Raw genomic sequence first — 18,819 nt, 5'->3', positions numbered from 1 at the left:
AACTTTTAGGCGATCGCAACGGGCACGATCATCCATCCAGGACAGTGAGCGAGGACAGGATACCGTAAAGATGAGTCAAAAGAGAATAAGAACCCCCAAGCAAGTGTTTACGTTTTAATTTGCGCCCCTCAATGATTAGAATTCAGAAGAGCAATGGAGAAGCCTGTCCATGCTTTCCAGGAGAGAGAGGTGCTAATACAACTGTGCAAGATGCAGCAGGCAGATTAAAGAGGCCAATTATGTTAACGGCTGTTGCTCTTAATTTGCAGAAGGCTAGCTATCTGCCTCTAGCTCCCAGTTGCATTCCAATGATGACAAAACCGTCAATTTCTGACTGTGAAAAGGGGAGGTTAGTTTTGACAGGTTATTTGCTAATAATTACAGCCAGTCAAAAAGGTAAAACAAGTCCAAGACAAACTCAACGGCATCGCGTATATGCGGCATGTGATGACGGGATACAGCATTAACCTGCAGGAACTCAATTCAGGCTCTAATTAGTGCATGTCATTGCTTAATATACTTTTGCATGTGTGACATTGGGGTTCATGTGATCAGTTGCTTGGATAATTACATCATGACAGTGACTAATGCGTCTTTAGTTTGCACTTGCAGGTCTCTGTCGATCGACTGTTTCCCTACTGCTAGTGCTATAATAATTAACCTACTGATCTTTTTCTAGCATAAGACATTCTGAAACTCTACATCACATGAAGGCCATTACAAGCGCAGTTTCTTTCGGCCGACGAGTAAGTTTCCAAGGGGAGATGTTTTTCAAATGCTCCATTCGTAGGGTAGGAATTGGGAAAAGGGATCAGTGTTGAGCTAGGACGAAGAGAGCCCTATAATTAAGGGCGCACTAATTCCCCCACTCGGCCACTCTGGGTCAGTATTTTAGAGCAAGCAGCGGACTGCATCTTTCTCGCTGCTGTCTCTTTGGAATTTCTAGCTTTGGCCAAGGCTATCTCATCTCTCTTCCTTTCCTTCGTCTCCCTAGAGGCTGGGAGTATGGCTGCCGATTCTTTGTCGGCCGGTAACCGGAGTACTTTGCGCAGATAATCTTTGTTAACCAGCTATGATTTCGTTGTAATCAGTACTGCCTTTGTTCATGAATTCTTGTTTTGATGCTAAAGTTCATGGACGTGCAAATGCTGCTGCTGAAAATGCTATATACTGATCTACCACTGAAGAATATAGGTAAAACGCCGCCTTCTGCAGCTGCTAGCTAACTGAGCCTTTTTCAGGCAACGCCGCGCGACAGTTGATGTTGGCTAATAACGCGCTAATCTTTCAGGTAGACTAGTAGCTGCATATAGCTCCATGATGATGAGAACTGGGGACAGAATGTGACATGCAATTGTGTTAGTGCAATGCATATTAATTTTATATTGGTGAGTAGCATTCAAAAAATAATCTACAGTCAACATATTAAACATTTAGAATTAGGAGCACCAATCCTACCACTTTCTCAAGTGGAGGAAGAAGCAAAAGGGAATCATGTGAGGTGTTGCATTCCCTCTCTATATGTATATATTATGTGAATTACTTATACAAGAAGTGAAGGCCCAAGAATCAAATGATGACCTTGCTTTTGTGGATAAATCAATCATAAGCGAAACACATGGTATGAACATCGATCAGAAAGTGCACACTTGGATGCTATTGTTGACCCTAGTAAGAAACATAGGGGAATAGCCCACCGCAACCCTTCACCCAATTAGCAACCTCTTACTTGGGGGTTAGAGCAAAACAAAAAATGCGTGATCTTTTTGCGCACTCAGAGGGATCCTGAATGGGAAAGTAATATTAATCTAATGATGGAATCGACATTAAGGACACAGAATGCAAGAATAAGGTCAAAAGGTTTTACAGAATTCCATAGAAAGGGGGGAGGTCACTGTAAAAAGGATGGAATCAGAGCAATGTCGGAACATTATTTACTAATGCTGCGTGACCAACTGCTACGTAATATCCTCTTGAAAAATGCTATAGAGTGTCCTTTTTTTTTATAACAATCAACAGAAATGTTGTAAATTGTTCAAAGATGCTTAAACTAAGCCACTGGTTCATTGCCACTTGCTTACTGTACTTAACAACACGTGAGTAGTATAAGGCTAATAGCTTAAGCATTTTTGAACAATGCACGCCTGACAGAAACTAGAGGTGAAAATAGTAAGAATTTCTATTGTGGATATCAAATAATGTTTGCGGATTAAGCTTCCCAAGTGCACAGTGCGTTGCCGCTATGTTATCATGCATGTTCCCTAATTCGCGATGTGTCTTCTCTTCCACATCGTTGCATCCCACAGCATAAGACCAACACGAACACTAGGTACGCAAAGTACCACACGGTGCAAAATCTCACCAGCCTCATCGGCTTCGTTGCCATCTGTGCCACACGGCCTACATCTGTTGCCCTGTTGAGCACAACATTAGCTGCAACGGCCTTCCTCTTCTCAAGCAGGAGCCTCCGTTTCTCAAGGGCTTTTGTACGCGAAGAAGCGCCAGGGGAGCGTTCAAGGGACCACGAATCCAGAACCCGACCGGTTTCACCATAGGCCTGAAGCAGTACAAGGCACAAGCCGCGCTCGATACGGTGCGCCTTGTATCTCCGGAGTGCGGCGTTGATGGCTTCAAAGTGTGCCGTGATGCGGGGTAGGTGCTGCTTGTAGACATCCCACTCGCGTATTCCTTCGACGCTGTAGTATTCCGCCTCGATGATCCACATCATCTCTGTGCGGAGGATCAACTCGCCACCCAACGAGGATGGCTTGATCATCTCACGACCTCCAGCATAGGGGCTAGGGCCTGATGCCAAACTCGTCGCGGCGGGCGAACTTGAACCCCTTCCTCCAAATCTTGAATCCTCTTGCCATTTTATTTTGCTGCTACTGATGTGGTGCTCTAGATAAGACCAGACCATACATTCACGTCATTGTCTTAATATAAGCACACATTTTATTTAGATTAGTCCCCGAAGCACTCTTTTTTTTTTGAATCGGGTGCAAAGGAAGGATAAGATAGTTTTAGCAAACAAACAAAAGCACTACAACTTGAATGGGCTACACGCAAGTGAGCATGCACAAGCGAATTTGAAAGAGCAAGCTAGTTTGGGAAAAAAAAAATCTCCTTACGGCCTGCGTGCATCACGCGAGCAAATTTAAATTTATGTAAGGTAACTGCAAATCTGCGGTTAACAAGAATTCAGGATTAGGAGACACTATCCGCCTTGGTGCAGATAGGTCGATGGCTTGTAATTGTTGGTGTGTGTATTTGTAAGGTAGATGTAATAGGGGGACCCTAAAGTGTGAAATAGCAAGAATAAATAGATAGAAGCATAGAAGGATTGAGAGAGAGAGTAAATGATCCATTCAGAGTTCCCAAAATTCTATATTGTTCATCCACTTCTCTTCCTTACTCTAGATCCAAAATTCCTATTAAATCCATCAATTAATTTTCAATAGTAATTTATGTAAGGTAACTGTGAGCTATGTTGAAACTCAGTTGGTAAAAAAGTGTACCGGTAGATTGAGCTATCACGCATGCGTACCTGGTTACCTACAGGCTGCAGCTCGTGAACTTCTCGCCAGGTAACGCCGACGCTAGCAGAGATGCATCTCTTGTGTTACGGCGGTGATCAGTCGAGTTCGTGTTCACCCGCACATCGTTTGTATTTAATCCTTTATTATGAGCTCGGTCCAATCCGAGTCGGACATGCCATGTGCAGTCTTCTATGTTCGAGTGCTTGAACAAGATTTTGGGTTGCGCCTTTGGGCCCAAGTTTTCTTTTCCGCACAGGCCGTCGCAGCACCCCATATCCAAGGAGAATCGTGGGGCCAACGCCCACCTAGTGGGCTTTCCCAATTGACAAACCCACCACACACACAACGCTCCACTTTAGTTAGGTCGTAGGCATCGCAGCATCGGTTCCCTTCTTCCTTGCCTGCGAGCCTCCGTGTTCGCTTCAGTCAGGGGAGAGAGGTCGAGAGTGAGAACTTCACAGACCTTCAATCACCGGTGAGTTGCGACCTTAGAGGAGGTCAGGAGCGAGAACTTCAGAGACCTTCAATCACCAGCGAGTCGCGACCTTAGAGGATGTTAGGGGAGAGAGGTCGGGAGCGAGAACTTCAGAGACCTTCAATCACTAGCGAGTCGCGACCTTTTCCCCTGCAACTATCTTTCTCCTCAGCTTCTCCCATCTGCTGTACCCACGTGGAGTCGAGATCTACCTAAACCAGAATTTGCCCGATTACTTCGTTTGCTGGTAAGCAAACCCTAGCATGCTTGGATGGATCAATCAATAACAGTGAGTTTTTTTTGTTTGTTGCGTGGATTTCTATTTGTGTGATTGATAAGCCAATCCATCATTATTGGCTTTTGTTTGGGGGCTTGAATGACAGTATAATTTCCTAACGATTTATTCATATGCATAGTGTAGAATGCTAGCGATTTGGGAACAATGTTTTGGTGTAAGACGTTCATATCTATGTATCGTAAAATGCAGGGTCATGCGTCTAGTGGTGGACGCTGAATTTTACAAATGGGTGTATGTAAATATTCATATTTTATTCCTAAATATATATAGTTTACTATGTGATTTTACAAGCGAAATGTCTTTATTTTAAAATAAAAATAAATCTTTATTAACTGCTCACTAAGAAAATAACAAGTGTATTGGAGCACACATACTTTATATGCTTTGAGAGCGCAAGTTCATTGGTTTTGTTGACCTGTCTCATTTGGATTACAAGTCATGACACATCTAAACAATTCTCCAAAAATTAATAAATGATCATAATATAATTGTGCTAACCAAAATACAAAGTATGCTATTTCTCCCATATGACCATATTTAATTTGAACACATACACTACCATTTTTATATAGAAATATCAATATCATTTTCTTTATAAAATCTGTTATCTAGAAGCATCTTTACAAGTAATAAGTTTTACATGATTTCTATATTATTTCTGAAAAATTGTATATCTATTTAATTTCAAAAATATTCTAGAAGTATTCTTTGCGAGGTAAAGATTTTTGGAGGTAACAACTAGCATGTTATGTAAAAAATATAAATATTTTTTATCAAATAAGGAAGGATTACCATTTATAATTTTCATTGGAATAAATGATGTGTATTTATGCTGAAATATTCTATAACTTTACCGATTTAACATACAATGATACATGGGCAAATCATTTTTAATGAACTTTAATTTTTATGATTGCTTCTCTTAGGTATTGGTACATGTGTAGTCAGTCCCATCTTTTGCAGATCAAGGTGCTAAGATTGTCCGATAGCTGCATGATCAATGGTGTTATTCGCGTAGGCACCTATAAAGGAACCGATAAGGTATATACTTATGGTGTTATGGAGACTTGCTTACAGCAATACAAACTTTACTTTTGTGCTCATTGACGGTGCAGATGTATGTGATGTTGTGGCCCATCATATCCGAGCCTGGCATGGCCTCCTTCCTTCATGTACGTCCATTTGCACGTGTCACGGTGTTGATGAATGACAACATTAGGGTACCTAGCTACCCGGTTCCATGATGGAACATGGAAAGATAAATAACATTACATTTGGGGTCATACAAATAAGGAAATATAAGAGCATGAAAGAATGGATTTATGTGAAATGAATCTTGTGTAGTCTACACCGCTTCATGCACTCTCGTGTGGTGACGAAATCCGTCGCCTCTCAAAATTGGACACCGGCGACATGCAATGATAGGACATGTTTCCAAAAAAAATTGAAAAATCCTCTACCAAGAAAATTTGCCAAATTTCTTAAAACCCAAATCCCAAAGTTGATGGGTTAAGACTGTGAGGATCAGTTACCTTTAGGGTCTTGATGCTAACGTTGTTGTTGATGTGTGCATTATGGCTCCACAACTAAAACTCTACTCGACAAGCTCTCTCGTATACATATTCTCTATAATCAACCTTGCTACTATGTGGCATGCTGCATTGCACGACTACCTTGTGTGCGCTTCCAGTAGACTTTAGGTTATCATTGCTTGTTGATGGTAGTTAACACGCCAAGTTGTGAACCGCAAGCACACGGATCATCGTAGCTTTTCCCTTAGAGTATTCCATCCAAGGTTTATCAATCCATGGATCGACAACAATTTGACTAGGGTTCTCTATCTAGCTAAACGGGTCTAGTCCTATCATGAAGCATGAATTGCATATAAAGGTAAACCCAATCATGAGATAATTATTATAGACAGGGTAAACAGGATCGCATCCATATATATGAGGTAACACAAGCAAAAGCAGCATGAGCCTATTGTCTTGTTGTAGTTCCAGCCAAAGTGGTAACCAATCTATGTAGCACCTTGATAAAGAGTCATCTCTCGTAAAGGCGGCTCGCAAGCGGCCTACTTTCTTGTGGTCACCACTGCGTTGCGTGTTAACACCCCCAATTTCCTAACGCTTTACCTCAACAACTCCCACAATACTCGCCATTGATTCCACTCAACATCACGCAATCGTTCGACCTTTTTCCTCCCACATGTTGTCACCACGCAAAGGTAATCACACCGACTTCCTACGCACTACTAAGATGTATCCACAAGACATAGAATAATCACCACGATTACATCTATTCCTACTAAGAACATATGCTAGCTAAACATATGAGAATAAGCATGCATCATAGTAAATCAAATTAAGCATCATATTAGATTGATATCACCATCATGTGTACATAAGCCTTGATGATCACAAGGCTTGGCTCCAGAACTCCACCATGACTTCGCCGCGTAGGGACGACCATGGCGGCTAAGGTCTAGCCTAAGCCATCTCCTAGACAACCTTGAAGACTTGCAGCAGCCCTCAGCTCCTTCTGGTATGTCTTTCTATTCGTCGAGTTCATGGATCTCGGGGCTCGGTGAATTTTTGGGGTATTTATAGTCTGGAGGGCGCGTGGCAAAAATTGGAAGGCGAGGGGAGTAAGGAAAGCCTTAGGCCGATCGGCCTGGGGGGTCTAGGCTATCAGCCCGGCTCTTTCTTTTATCCCTTCGCGCCCAACTTCGTCGCCAAGTCTCCTCTGATGTTCTGGAAGCTTATTTTTTATACATGTAGGCCTAACATGTCGATAGCTTTCCAAATCTCCGCTTGATTTTCTTCGATTCCTTTTTGATCCTGAAGTGATACTAGCCATATCTTTACAATCTTAGCCCTTAAGTAATCTTGGAGGAGTGCTTGCCACAAATGAGCGTCGGAGGGGGCCAGAAGACCCCTGGCCGATCGACTTGGACTTCACCAGGCTGATCGGTTTGGGCTCTTTCTGAGCCCGCTGGCCTTCGTCTTTGACAGGTTCGTTGCTTGTTCAAGGCTTTATCCAAAAATATGCTTTTAGGTCCAATTTTCTGCAAAAATAGAATGTCCTCCAAAACACAATGCATATGCGAAAACGGGGTTATTTCAGGTGCCAAGTGGTGGGTTGGTAAAAGAATATGTATGAAAATACCACTTAAATAGCACTAAAAGTGTGTCAATAACGAGCGTCAACATCGCTGCATATGGATATGCATCCAATCTCGTTCATTCACTGCCATCCATCAGCTTCCATCGCTCGTGCACATAGTAAAAATGGACAAGAATCGTAAACCCTAACAAACTTTCCTATTCCTCCTATCCATTCGGCTACCCGACATTTGCCAACATCGCAGACACATGCATACCTTTCGATGGGATCTCCCGTGACACCAAAATGTATTTACATATGCATAATTTGATTTTTGGGTTCAATGATTTTGAATTTTTAAGAATTTCTTAAGTTGCAGGGTCTTGCGGTTCATTGAGTTCATGTGTGTATTGATCCTCGTGGTTCCTTTTGAAAAGTTATAGAAATTGAATACATTTTCTAAATACAAATTGCTTTGATTTTGTGTGTCTGTTCTGTGCTTGCCTTGTGTGCGTGGCTCGCGAGGTAAATGAGCTGACTTGAGCTGCTAACGACGTGAGCTGAGGTAGATTTTTTTCTTATTTTATTAACAAGCCAAGCCGAGTCGGCTTGTAAGTCTAGCCGTGAACCACTAAAAAAATACGTATTTGCCGGAAGACATTGAGGGCTAGTTAAGCAAGGTGTTGACTGTGGCTAAAACAGCTCTAGCTGTGACCTCTCTGGTGGAGCCAAAGTCATTTTGAAAACCATTTGATAGAATGATCTTTCCTATTTTTCGTTTATAGATATAAAATATTAAATGTCCAATATGCCCTTACATATTTTACATGTTTGTACAGACGAGTTTTAATTTTTTTCTTAATCTATAATTCAATTTTATATGTAATAAAAAGATTAGTAAATAGATCGATGAATGTATTATATAACTCTTTGTTTACTTGTTTTCATTTACGTATGATACTTTTTATGTTTTTTCTTTTTCCACCATAATTTTTTTCTTTTTTCACACTCCATTCTATTTACGTATGATATCTGCCCCAACTTGACTCCAACTGGCTGAATTATAGTTATTAGGACCGATCGGACCGGTCGATGTTCGACCGGTAAAAGTAATAGACCGTCGTCCATGCAATCGGACCGATAAAACCGTAACAGCCGACAAACCGGGCGGTTCTGTACGAACCGGGCGGCTTTTGCTCCCTCTCCAGATTTACTCAGGTCTCTCCCATGTTGGCCCAACCAAAGGCCCGGGCGTCCAGCCCAAGCACCCTTCGGCTCCTAAAGTCCGCTCCGCTCCGCTCAGGTGCCGCAGAAAAGCGACGCCGCCGCCGCAGCAGTCCGTCTTCTCCAACCCCGACCGGCCGAGCCGCCCTCCCCATCCTCCCTTGCGCCCGCGTGCGCCTCGCAGCTGAAGCCCCTCCTCCCCGCGCCTGGACTCAGGCTTTTGTTTCCCAGCGGCCAATTTTCCCTTTCCTTTGCCTTTCTCCGCTCCACCCAACCCTCTCGGCCTTATTTCCTAGCGGCGACGACAAGGCGAGCAGCCACTGCCAGGTCTTTTGTCGGTCGACCATCTGGCCTTCGTCGGGCGCCGCGACGAACATCAGACAGGTACGCCCACCTATTCCCTTCCCTTCCTGCGGTGCGGAATCGAATCCCCAAACCCTGATGTATGCTATTTATATTTGGATCTGACCATGTATTCTTCAAAACTTCGAATTTTTTTCAAGCAATTATCGGATGTACATGTGTACACCCATGTCCTAAACTGGGTCCGCCCCTGCATCCGTCTCCAATATGAATTGAATGGACAGTTGTTTTAAACTGAAGATCTCAACTGAACTTAAGCCCTGTTGTGTTCTGTTAGCAGTAGCCTGTCTAAGCTCTACCTCTTTTCGTCGAAAATACCTATAGTCCTAATCTGTCATTGACATGTTCTCTTGCTAGTAAAATAATTTGTTGACCCAGTTTCCTCTGAACTTAATGTTTCCTTTGGTCAGGAACATGGACTGTAAAATGGTATCGCCATCGAGATTTGAGAAATGGTGGTTGATGTGAATACTTGTCTTCAGACCCATGGGGAACCATAGGACTTGTATAATTTTTCTGTAGTCCTACTCCTGAATCCTATTAGTAGTAGTACTAGTACTTCAGCAGCTTAACTATGCATACTTTCATCATGAGATTTATTTCACATTTGGGTATCTGATTGAAAAAAATCCAGGGAACAAATGGAGATATTGTGTCCAATTTAACCTATTGTTTTGTATTCTTTCCATGAAAAATTATTTTTTGTTAGATTGGAAAATGCACAGAGATGCAGGTTCAACCCAGCATCTACTTGTGTGTTCAATATGGGGATCATTTGGTAGTTTCGCTGAAATTTCTAACCTAGTTTTTGTCTGACCCAACTTGAAAAAGATAGTCATGTCCTGGGCAGACTTAGATAGCTGGATTATAATTATTATCCGAGTTGGAAGGTTTAGAAGTTGGTTGGGGGTACTAACAGTTAGTCTGTGCCCATTAGTTTTCACCCTTCCCCCAAACAAAACCATATGGAAAAAATAGTGATGCCACTTATGGCAGCCATTTTGTCTGGAAGGCCTAATATAAAGTAATAAACAATCTCAATTGAGTTTAATCTTGAAACTGTAATGGCAAAGTTAAAGCTGATGTACTTATCATTGTTATGTTTTAGATTGTCATTTGATTCATTGCAAGTTGATTCCTAAACGAGAAGCACAACTGGAAAATCACCAGTTTAAGCATGAGCTACTGGTTGCAATCCCTACTACAATGCTTATATGGGTGGCTTGACAGAGGAAAGTGCTAGTGTTAGTTGAGGGTAACAGGTGTCCAGTGCCATGTTGAAACTCAGTTGGTAATAATATTTCTTTTCTGTGAAGTACAGTACTTCCTAGGTGTTTGCAAATACCTTTTATGTGTCTTGTGTCCACATCCCTGAGTCAGCTAAGTCCTGCATAATATTATAGCTGTGAACTGTGAGTTCCTTGGTTCATTGCTGCCAGCCCTGTGACCTCTTGCTTAATGCCAGCATATATCAACTTGTTTTCTGATTTTTTTCATATGTTTTTTATAGAGTACCATGAAAGGGGCTGATGGCAAAGAGTCAGAAGCTGCATCTGTCATCAAAGTTGCCAGAGAGCCTGCCATCATTATCAATGGTGTTCCAGACTTGCCCCCTGATTGCACTGCTGGTTCTCAACCTGAGGTAAAAAATGATGCAGAATCTCAAGTTGATCCTCGTTTTGGTGAGTGGCTAGAAGGGAGGAAAGTGAGGAAGCTTTTCGGAGACACGTATTACGTTGGGAAAGTAGCCAAGTATGACAGTGAAAGCAACTGGTACAATGTCATCTATGATGATGGAGACCAGGAAGATCTTGAATGGTGTGAACTCGAGGAGATCCTGCTACCGTTGGACATAACTGTTCCACTAAAAACACTTGTTATGGACAAATTCAAAGTTCAGGGATCAGTTCCTAAGGTGGGTAGACCAAAGAAAGTTTATGCTACAATGGATGGTAATACAAAGAAAACACCAAATGTTGGAGTAGAAGGCCAAGGCCAACAATCGGACAATGATGCAATGAGTGGTCAGTTAGTGGCTGTCACAGCAGGAGGAAATGCTCGAGCATGCTTGCTGGCTTGTAATCAACCTAGAAAGAGGGGCAGGCCTCGAAAAGATGGATCTTTATCTGCTAATAATCCACCTAAAAAAAGAGGCAGGCCTCCGAAGAACAGAAATGCTTCTGGAAATTCTCAGAGCGCAGAAAACATTCCGGATTCTCTGGCTCTTGTGCCAGTGCAAGACAATGCGCAAGAATCTTCCAGGCAACAGAATAGCACCCTTATGCGCAATACAATGACAGCTCGGGCAGAAAAACTTAAAAGAGAAAGTTTGCGTGTCCAAGGCACATCATCAGGAACTCAGTAGTTCTAGGAAACAAGTAGTTTCGCTTCTCCAATATAGAAATCTGTGAGCATTTCAGAATCTATGTATGATGCTTACATCTAGCTTTCAACCCATATTTTGTACAACCTGGCGTACAACAAAACTTGTAAAGCTAAGTCTGCTATACCAATCCTATTGTAATCCTTCCTATACAAGTATGTTTGCATTTTGCAATCTGTTTGAAATTCTTCTGGTACATATGGTCTTAGAAGTTTTCCTTGTGGAAATGGAACCTAGTCGTTGTTGTCTGGCTGAATTCTTTTGAAAGTTCCTTGAGTTGTTTTGTGAGCGTTGGAGATCCGCAGTAGAAAACGCCTGAAAGTTTTAAGAATACATTAGCGGTCGCACTTAGAAGTTGAATTATATTGTGACAAGATAATCCGTTAAAGTAGCTCACCGATGCGAGAGTTCCTGTGGGCATTGGCCAAATCAGAGAATACTTTTCTCCAATTTGGTCTTGCAAAATGTGTCCGAATCTGCAACAGAGGAATCGGATAAACAAAAACAATATGTGAAATCATTTGCAGATTGAACAAAGCGAGAAGATGGAGAGAATACCCTGCTGCCAGAGACGATGTCCACGCCATTTTTTGCATGCTGAAGTGATTGGACCATGGCAATCAGAGCTGACCTTGCGTCGCCTTCTTCATAGACGCTGGTTAGGTAATTGTGCATCTCTATAACATTCTGCAGTAGCCAGATTTTCTATTAATTTCTGTTTCTGCGGATGGAAGGATGGCACGGGAAGATGCAGTTCAGGGAAATAAGAGTGAGACGGTACGCTGTGGTCGCTTTCAGCAACATCATTCATGACTCCTTTGAACCATTCGAAGGATCCTTGCTCCCTGGTAACCCAGTAAAAGTAAGCTCTTCCTGGGCCATTGTTCTTGAAGCTGCCTATCTCAGAGCCGTGGATGCTCTCTACCTCCTGTTGAGATCGAATTAATATAGTTATCAACTATCCTTGAGTTTTATAGCATTAGAAGTAATAATTTGCATGAAAAGAGAAATTTACTTCGTTGGATTTTAGGTTGTTCAACATATCCTTCAGTATGCTGATGAAAGGAGTTGCTCCAATTCCAAGACCGATAAGCAAAAGAATATCATATTTCTTGTAATTCTGTGCTGGTGCTCCATAAGGCCCATCAATGTAGACCCTCGGAAACCTAAGGCAACACAAAAATGCTGATCAAGTTAGGAAATGTTTGCAAGTGTCAATGACATCTCAAAACCAATAAAGATTAGAATATGAAAAATATGAAGCCAAGCACCTGGTGTCCTCTATCTGGGCATCTGCCACAACTGTAGTTTCAAGTCTTGTGAGGGTGGCCTTCTTGGAAGTTACTTGTGCCTCACAAGCCTGTACGATTCCGAAGTTGTTCATTTTCGATAATCCACGTTATTCTTTAATAATTCTTAAATAAAAGATATTTCTACTCTTGCAGTTGTGTTTCCTCAAACTGACCTTTCCAAAATGGTTTCGAAGTTCAGATGTCCAGTCACCAAGCGTACGGATATGTACGCTCAAGTAGTCATCACCTGGTGCAGAAGTAATAGAGAAAGGGTGCCTGCAAGTGAAAACCAGAGAACTGTAAGCAAGAATCTCAGATAAATACTTCTTGGACATGCTCGTAACAGTTGCTGAAATGATACCATTCGAAAGGCGAGACATCTGGGCATTTTACAAATAGGTACATTCCACTCTTGTACTTGAAGCCTGGTGGCTTCTTCATGTGAATAGAGAGCACATTTCCCGGATAAATTGATGCCTGCATATACATCGCCGCATTCAATTACCAGTTCATTCAGAATGAACCAAATCATGTTAATTCAGTAGCTTACCTTCAGAATGCTCACGCGATAGTTGTTCTCACGGACTTTTCTGATAGTTCTTTCACAGGCATAGAAGAGGACAGGGACAATCAGGTACATCCATGTCTGAATGAACAATTGAGATCATGAACAGGTCATTTCACTGTTCCCAAGATTGAATTGAATGGAAAAAAAGAGTAACAAGTTAAAGGAAGGTGTGTGAGGATTACCGTCTTCTTGTACCACTCCCTGGTGAGGAATATGAAGTAGGAGTGCACCACCAGCAGGATATACGCGAGGACCAGCAGGTGGTGGGCGTACCAGAAGGCATTGAAACCGGCAAGGTGGTGCAGGGGCGACGGCAGCTTCACCACGCTCCGCCTGAAGGAGTGCGTTGCCAGCGTGAAGGAGAAGGACATTATGATGATCATGAGGATGCCGGTGACCCCCGGTATGCTCTGAAGCAGGTCCGAGTACGTTGGCTGCTTGTAGTGAAAGTTCGACCCCAAGGTGGCCATGAACTTGTCCATTGGGTAGCTGGTCAGCCTCGGGAAGTCGCAGGTGACGTGCGCGAGCGTGTGGATCGCCGTGGCAATAGCAATCGACAGCGCCATGATCTTGTGGAAGTTGATGTTGTCGTCGAAGGGTATGACATGGTTGAGCGCGGTGGACCTGAGCGTCGTCAATGTGTTCCGGCAGACGGGTAGCAGGATGAGCGCCATGTTGAGCTTGAGGGTCTCGGCAGCACCCTTGGCGACACAGACGCAGTAGCCCATCACCTGGAACGAGGTCCGGCGCTTGTACTGCTCGAACTTGAACACGAACAGGGCGAGGTTGACGACCAGCCACAGCGTGACGAGCCATATCCGCTTCCAGTTCTCGTGGATGAAGTCCGCCGTCTTGGATAGGTGCCGCTTCAGCGGGCTCCGGTACCGCGATGGGATCATCGTGCGCGCCAGGCTCGACGTCGTGCGCTTCAGCTTCTCCGGCGCCTGCGCGCTCACCATGCCACGGAGCAGCGTCTCCAGCTGCCAAATCTGCATTGTCGAAGCACGCCGTGAGCATACCAGATCATTATTAGTCCCTCTTGGTGGGAAATAAAACAATGTGTCTGTGCGGACACGACCTCGATGTAGCCACGGTCGTCTGGGTCGAGCTCCTCCATGATCAGTGACGCGTAGGTCGCCGCGTGCCCCTTCAACTTGGCCAGCTTGTTCGCTGACGCACTGAGTATAATAACCTACCGGAAAAAAGTAAAAAAAATAATTCGTTGAAATTTCATCTTTAAATGTCTGATAATCCAGCTCAGTGAATCCCTCTTGTTCACCTCTTTGACTTCGTCTTCCGTGAGCATCCCATCACCGTTCTTGTCGCACCTGTATCAGCAGGGTTCGCTCCGTCAGTTTATGAAAAAATTTCATTGGCGCGGGAAGGCGGTGGACCTTTACATGTCAAAGAAAATGCGCAGCCGCGAGTCGAAGTTCTGGTCGGTCATCTCCTCCCAGAACTCCTTGAGTTGCTCCTTGGTGATGCCGTCCTCTGGCTCCACGTTCCGCCGCCGCGCCAGAGAGACGAACAGCTCCCCGGCAAACTCCTTGGAGTCCCCCATGCCTTTGAGAAGGAGATGAATCAGTAAACCACGGATCATCCATCGATCACAGGCACCAGCGAAGATGAACACTGATACTCAGAAACGATTTTACTGCTACTATTGCATCGCCTACTTCAACTTTCTCACTGATCAAAGCATGGGGTAGAATTATGGTGGTGGCTGCGTGCTAGGATCTCGTTTGTTCAAGTTTATTACTGTTCAAGGACCATTCTGGATAAAATTCGTCAGTGACTCTTGGGGAGAAAGTGGATCTCAGTTAGGTAGGCTTGTCCTGCCAACTCTTTCGGAGAAACAGGCACAGTTCATGGTATCATCAAAGAGCTGTTTCAAGCACAAAAATGATTCTAAATAAACAAAACAAATTCACAAAACACAAGATTCCGATGCATATTCATTGCTGTTATACCACGGCCCTTGTAGTTTTTATCGGGGATTGATTGTTTGGAGTTTATTTGCACTCTGGAGCGCACCAACCACTCAGCCAGCGCATGCCCAACCCAACCGACAAAAGTGGCCAACTCGATCGGAAGTACTACTCACCGATGCACTTGCCAAAGCTCTCCTTCTGGAGTCGCCCGCTGCCCTTTGTCATCTCGTCGAAGCGGCGCTCGACGGCCTTCCACCCCTCCTTCCCGCCGGAGGTCTTGTCGAGGAACCGGAGGCCGCGGAGCCCCATCTGGGCGCTGGACTGCATCCGCGTCATCCGGCCCGGGCGCATCCCGGCCACTCCCTCGGGCACCTTCATCGACACCCTCGACGCGAACTGCCGCACCCCCGACGCCAGCCGCGACGGCTGCTTCATGAGCCCGCGCGCGAACCCGCCCGGCGGCGGCGGGAGCCTCCCCGTCCCCGCCCCCGGCGACTGCGCCCTGCCGCCCCCGTCGACGGCGATGCCATCCAGCGGTGGCGACCGCCGGTCCCCGTACCCCGCCATGCCCGCGCCACCGACCAGCCGACCGCAATGCCGCTCGCCGCCGGCCGGCTCGCTCTCAGCTGAGGAGGAGGAAGACAGCTGGGCCCACCCGCGCGGGTGAGGGGTGGCCGGGTGGGGATGGCAAGAGGAGGAAGGGGACAGAGATGGCGGGTAACATGCGCGTCCCTTCCCAGTTATAGCCGTTGAGGCGCCGCGCTGCCACAGCGATCGACCTGACGACGGCGCGCGAGCCGTCGGATGCGGGATCCGCGGCCCGCGTGGCTCACCCCACCCCTCCGCGAGATATCAGGTCGGCGAGACGTGGGCACCGCGCCACCGTGTCGCGCGAGTTTCTCCTTGCTTCTCGCACGGGCAAGGCCGTGCCCGTGCAAGCGTGGGCGTCCGCGCTCCGTCGGATGAGGAACGTGTGGAGAGAGATGGGAAGGGGGCGTTAGGTAGGCGGGGAGAGAAACGTGGCGCCTGCTCTTTTGGAGGTGGGACGGCGGTGCACGGTGCTTGGAGGAGTCTGACGGTGTGGGCCCGGGAAGAAAGTGGGGGCCTGTTGGTGCTTGTCGTGTGCGCAGGCTGGTCTCAGGCTTTGCCCGCTGGCAGCTGGGCCCCGGATGGTGGAGGACAAAAGCTATAGGCGTATCAGTGTCCAATTTATTTAATTTTTGTTAAAGGACTAGGGTATTATTGTCTTATTGATGAAGATGAACCCTCAACTCTCAACTGTTTGGTTTATAAATCATTAGTTCCAGACGCAGGACATTGCATGGTTTTAGCGTTGGAGCCACGTTTCAGTGACACCGTGCACGTACATGCCAAATTGTCAACCTCTCATCTAAGAGAGTGTATACACAGCGTGGTTCCGTGCAGCGTGATCTGCACTTAATTTTTTTTCTAAACCGCAGGTGCTCACATACACATATGCACTCGACTCTACGACCACATGCATGCAACCCTACCCTATGAGCATCTCCGAAAGATTGGGCTGGCAAATTCTCGAGATTGATGAAGTCATCAGTGACGTCTGACTATCGATGGGTACATCACCTACCACCCACTGAAAGAATAGCGCCTATTAAATCTTGGAATAAATTCAGAAAAATACAAACACCAGTATCGAGTCGAGGACTTGAACCCTAATGGTATGATGGGCAGATTCCACCACAAAGAATCTTACCAGCTGAGCTACGCTCCGTTCGCTGATCTGCACTTAATTAATCATGAGTTATGACAAACAAACAAGGCGCCCCTGCCCCAAAAAAAAACATGTGCCAAGACCCCCGCCATGCACATCGCACACTGATGTCAATTTATGCTTGTCGCGTACGACGAAGGCCAGACCTTGCAAAAATGGTTTTTGCCAAATGTTCGATCTCTTCCTCATTTCGGAGCAACAAAATGGAAAACGTGCAATGTATCGTAGTAGAGGCTGGAGCCACACGATCGCCGGCTAGCTTCTTGAATCCAAACAAGTTTATCCTCCGGCCGGATATGTGCTGATGTTACTTAGCCCGATGTGTGCAAGGCCCGTGCATATCCTGATATCCATGCGGCCGCCCGTATTTGTCGCCGGGCATGCTGGAAAAAAAAAATCCTACGTATATACTATCTTCATCAGAAATGCATGAAGACGATCACATTCTTTTGGCTGTAGTGTACTAGTATTAGATGATCACAAGTACTTAACTGTAGAGGAGTCTTGCAAGAGTACAATGGAGGCATGTTGAAGATTTCCTGTTCTCTGCAAACACGCACGGGGCCAAGCAACACACTTTCTCAGCCGATCGAAGTGGCTGCGAAAGGTAAGGGGCACCTAGAGCTTGATGTGATTCTAAGGCAAGAGAATCCATATCTCCTCGATCGCATGCCGGAAGGCATGATGATGGGTTACTGTTGGAGCATGGAGACGCTGATCTGGAACCCTGTTGCTGCCGGCCAGCCATCTCGTATTCTCGTGTCCGAGCAGGAACGAGACGTACGAGACGCATGCATCAAGCATGGCCACTGGATTTGGTGAGGTGGGGATGTCAGAAGCCCGAGCGAGCCACGTGATCCCTGACGTCGGAAAGCGCAGGCGTTGTGATCGGGTTCAGGGAGAATTTGTCTCGCAGTACATGTCAAGGTAAATCGTGCCGGTGCTGGTATACCTTGCTTTTGTGAGTGCATGAACGCTGTCAGCAGCCAGGTATTGTATCCTTTTTCTTAACGCATCTGAAAATCCGTGGGTGTGGCGTACTGCCTGTCAGTGTCAGGTAGCCTTGTTTCTTTTCGGTTTGCAAAAGAGCATCAGATGTGAAAGCCATGCGTATTGTTGCCATGTCGAGCTTTTGCGAAAGGCGCCAATGATCTGAAATCCTGTCTGGAATACTTTATTTCAGGCATCTTTACCACGAACTATCATTGCAACCTCTGAAAAAAAAATGGTCCTGCTAGGACAGCTTTAGCAAGCATGCATGCTTCACTCGTCTATGTCACCAAATAATAGGAATCACCCTGCAGAGAAACACATTTTCCACCCAAGATTTTTGGTCAATAAGACTGAAACGACACGAAGGTTGTTAGCTCACCAAATTTGTTGACCCCTGAGTCTCCAAATTGTAACACAGCTAAGAGCTTCTTCATACTTCAGTCGTCGGCAGCTGGAAACTGCATATGCAATCAACAGCTGCTGAGTCTGCCGGTACACGATGAAGCTGTCGCCGAGGACAAGCCGTGGACGTTCGTTCAACCTAACCGTCACGCCACATCCGCACGACGGGTGGCCGTCGGGCCATGGCGCCATGCTGCTCTCGCGCCCACGACGGCTAGAAACGAGACACCTGAACCAGGCCAGACGGAGCTAGGGAGCTTAAGAATGAGTGGTGCCGGTTACTGATCGCCTTTTGCTTGCGAGGCAGTGGAGCTCGCTGTCGGTGGGTCTCTATCAGTGTCAGCCAGAGGGCAAGCTCGCGTCGCCGGACGAGGCGATGAGTGCGCAGACGTCCTGCGTGGGGGGCCACGGCCCACGGTGGTTAGCCGCACGTGCTCCTCGTCCATCGGGGTCCCTCCTCCGGCCATGGCCCGCGTCGCTCTGCCGCTGCCCGGCA

General features: G+C 45.7%; 2 protein-coding genes across 4 annotated transcripts; one reads left to right on the top strand and one right to left on the bottom strand.

Annotated features, from left to right (window-relative positions):
- Nucleotides 1–8,662: 8,662 nt before the first annotated feature.
- LOC101776112 lies at nucleotides 8,663–11,561 on the top strand. Of its 3 annotated transcripts, none has more exons than XM_012846316.2 (3): nucleotides 8,663–9,025; nucleotides 9,415–9,509; nucleotides 10,515–11,561. In XM_012846316.2, the coding sequence occupies exon 3, from the start codon at nucleotides 10,521–10,523 to the stop codon at nucleotides 11,367–11,369; it is 849 nt and encodes a 282-aa protein (XP_012701770.1). In that variant the 5' UTR covers nucleotides 8,663–9,025; nucleotides 9,415–9,509; nucleotides 10,515–10,520; the 3' UTR covers nucleotides 11,370–11,561. The 3 variants fall into 3 exon arrangements, with proteins under 3 accessions (XP_012701770.1, XP_004970490.1, XP_004970491.1); XM_004970433.2 differs by having other exon boundaries at nucleotides 9,415–10,295; XM_004970434.2 differs by lacking the exon at nucleotides 9,415–9,509.
- Nucleotides 11,370–15,889, bottom strand: LOC101777050 (putative respiratory burst oxidase homolog protein H). Its single transcript, XM_004970436.4, has 14 exons — nucleotides 15,352–15,889; nucleotides 14,648–14,810; nucleotides 14,527–14,575; nucleotides 14,326–14,439; nucleotides 13,430–14,236; nucleotides 13,230–13,325; nucleotides 13,041–13,156; nucleotides 12,853–12,955; nucleotides 12,659–12,747; nucleotides 12,403–12,553; nucleotides 12,169–12,315; nucleotides 11,946–12,074; nucleotides 11,785–11,863; nucleotides 11,370–11,702 (listed from the first exon to the last, which is right to left on the bottom strand). Exons 1-14 carry the CDS (start codon nucleotides 15,743–15,745, stop codon nucleotides 11,593–11,595), a joined length of 2,547 nt encoding a protein of 848 aa, XP_004970493.1. The 5' UTR covers nucleotides 15,746–15,889; the 3' UTR covers nucleotides 11,370–11,592.
- Between the last annotated feature and the right edge of the window lie 2,930 nt (nucleotides 15,890–18,819).

This window comes from Setaria italica, chromosome V (genome assembly GCF_000263155.2).
Source record: "Setaria italica strain Yugu1 chromosome V, Setaria_italica_v2.0, whole genome shotgun sequence".
NCBI lineage: Eukaryota > Viridiplantae > Streptophyta > Magnoliopsida > Poales > Poaceae > Setaria > Setaria italica.
The sequence above is the reverse complement of the archived record's forward strand: the minus strand, read 5'-3'. Positions and strand labels throughout refer to the sequence as shown.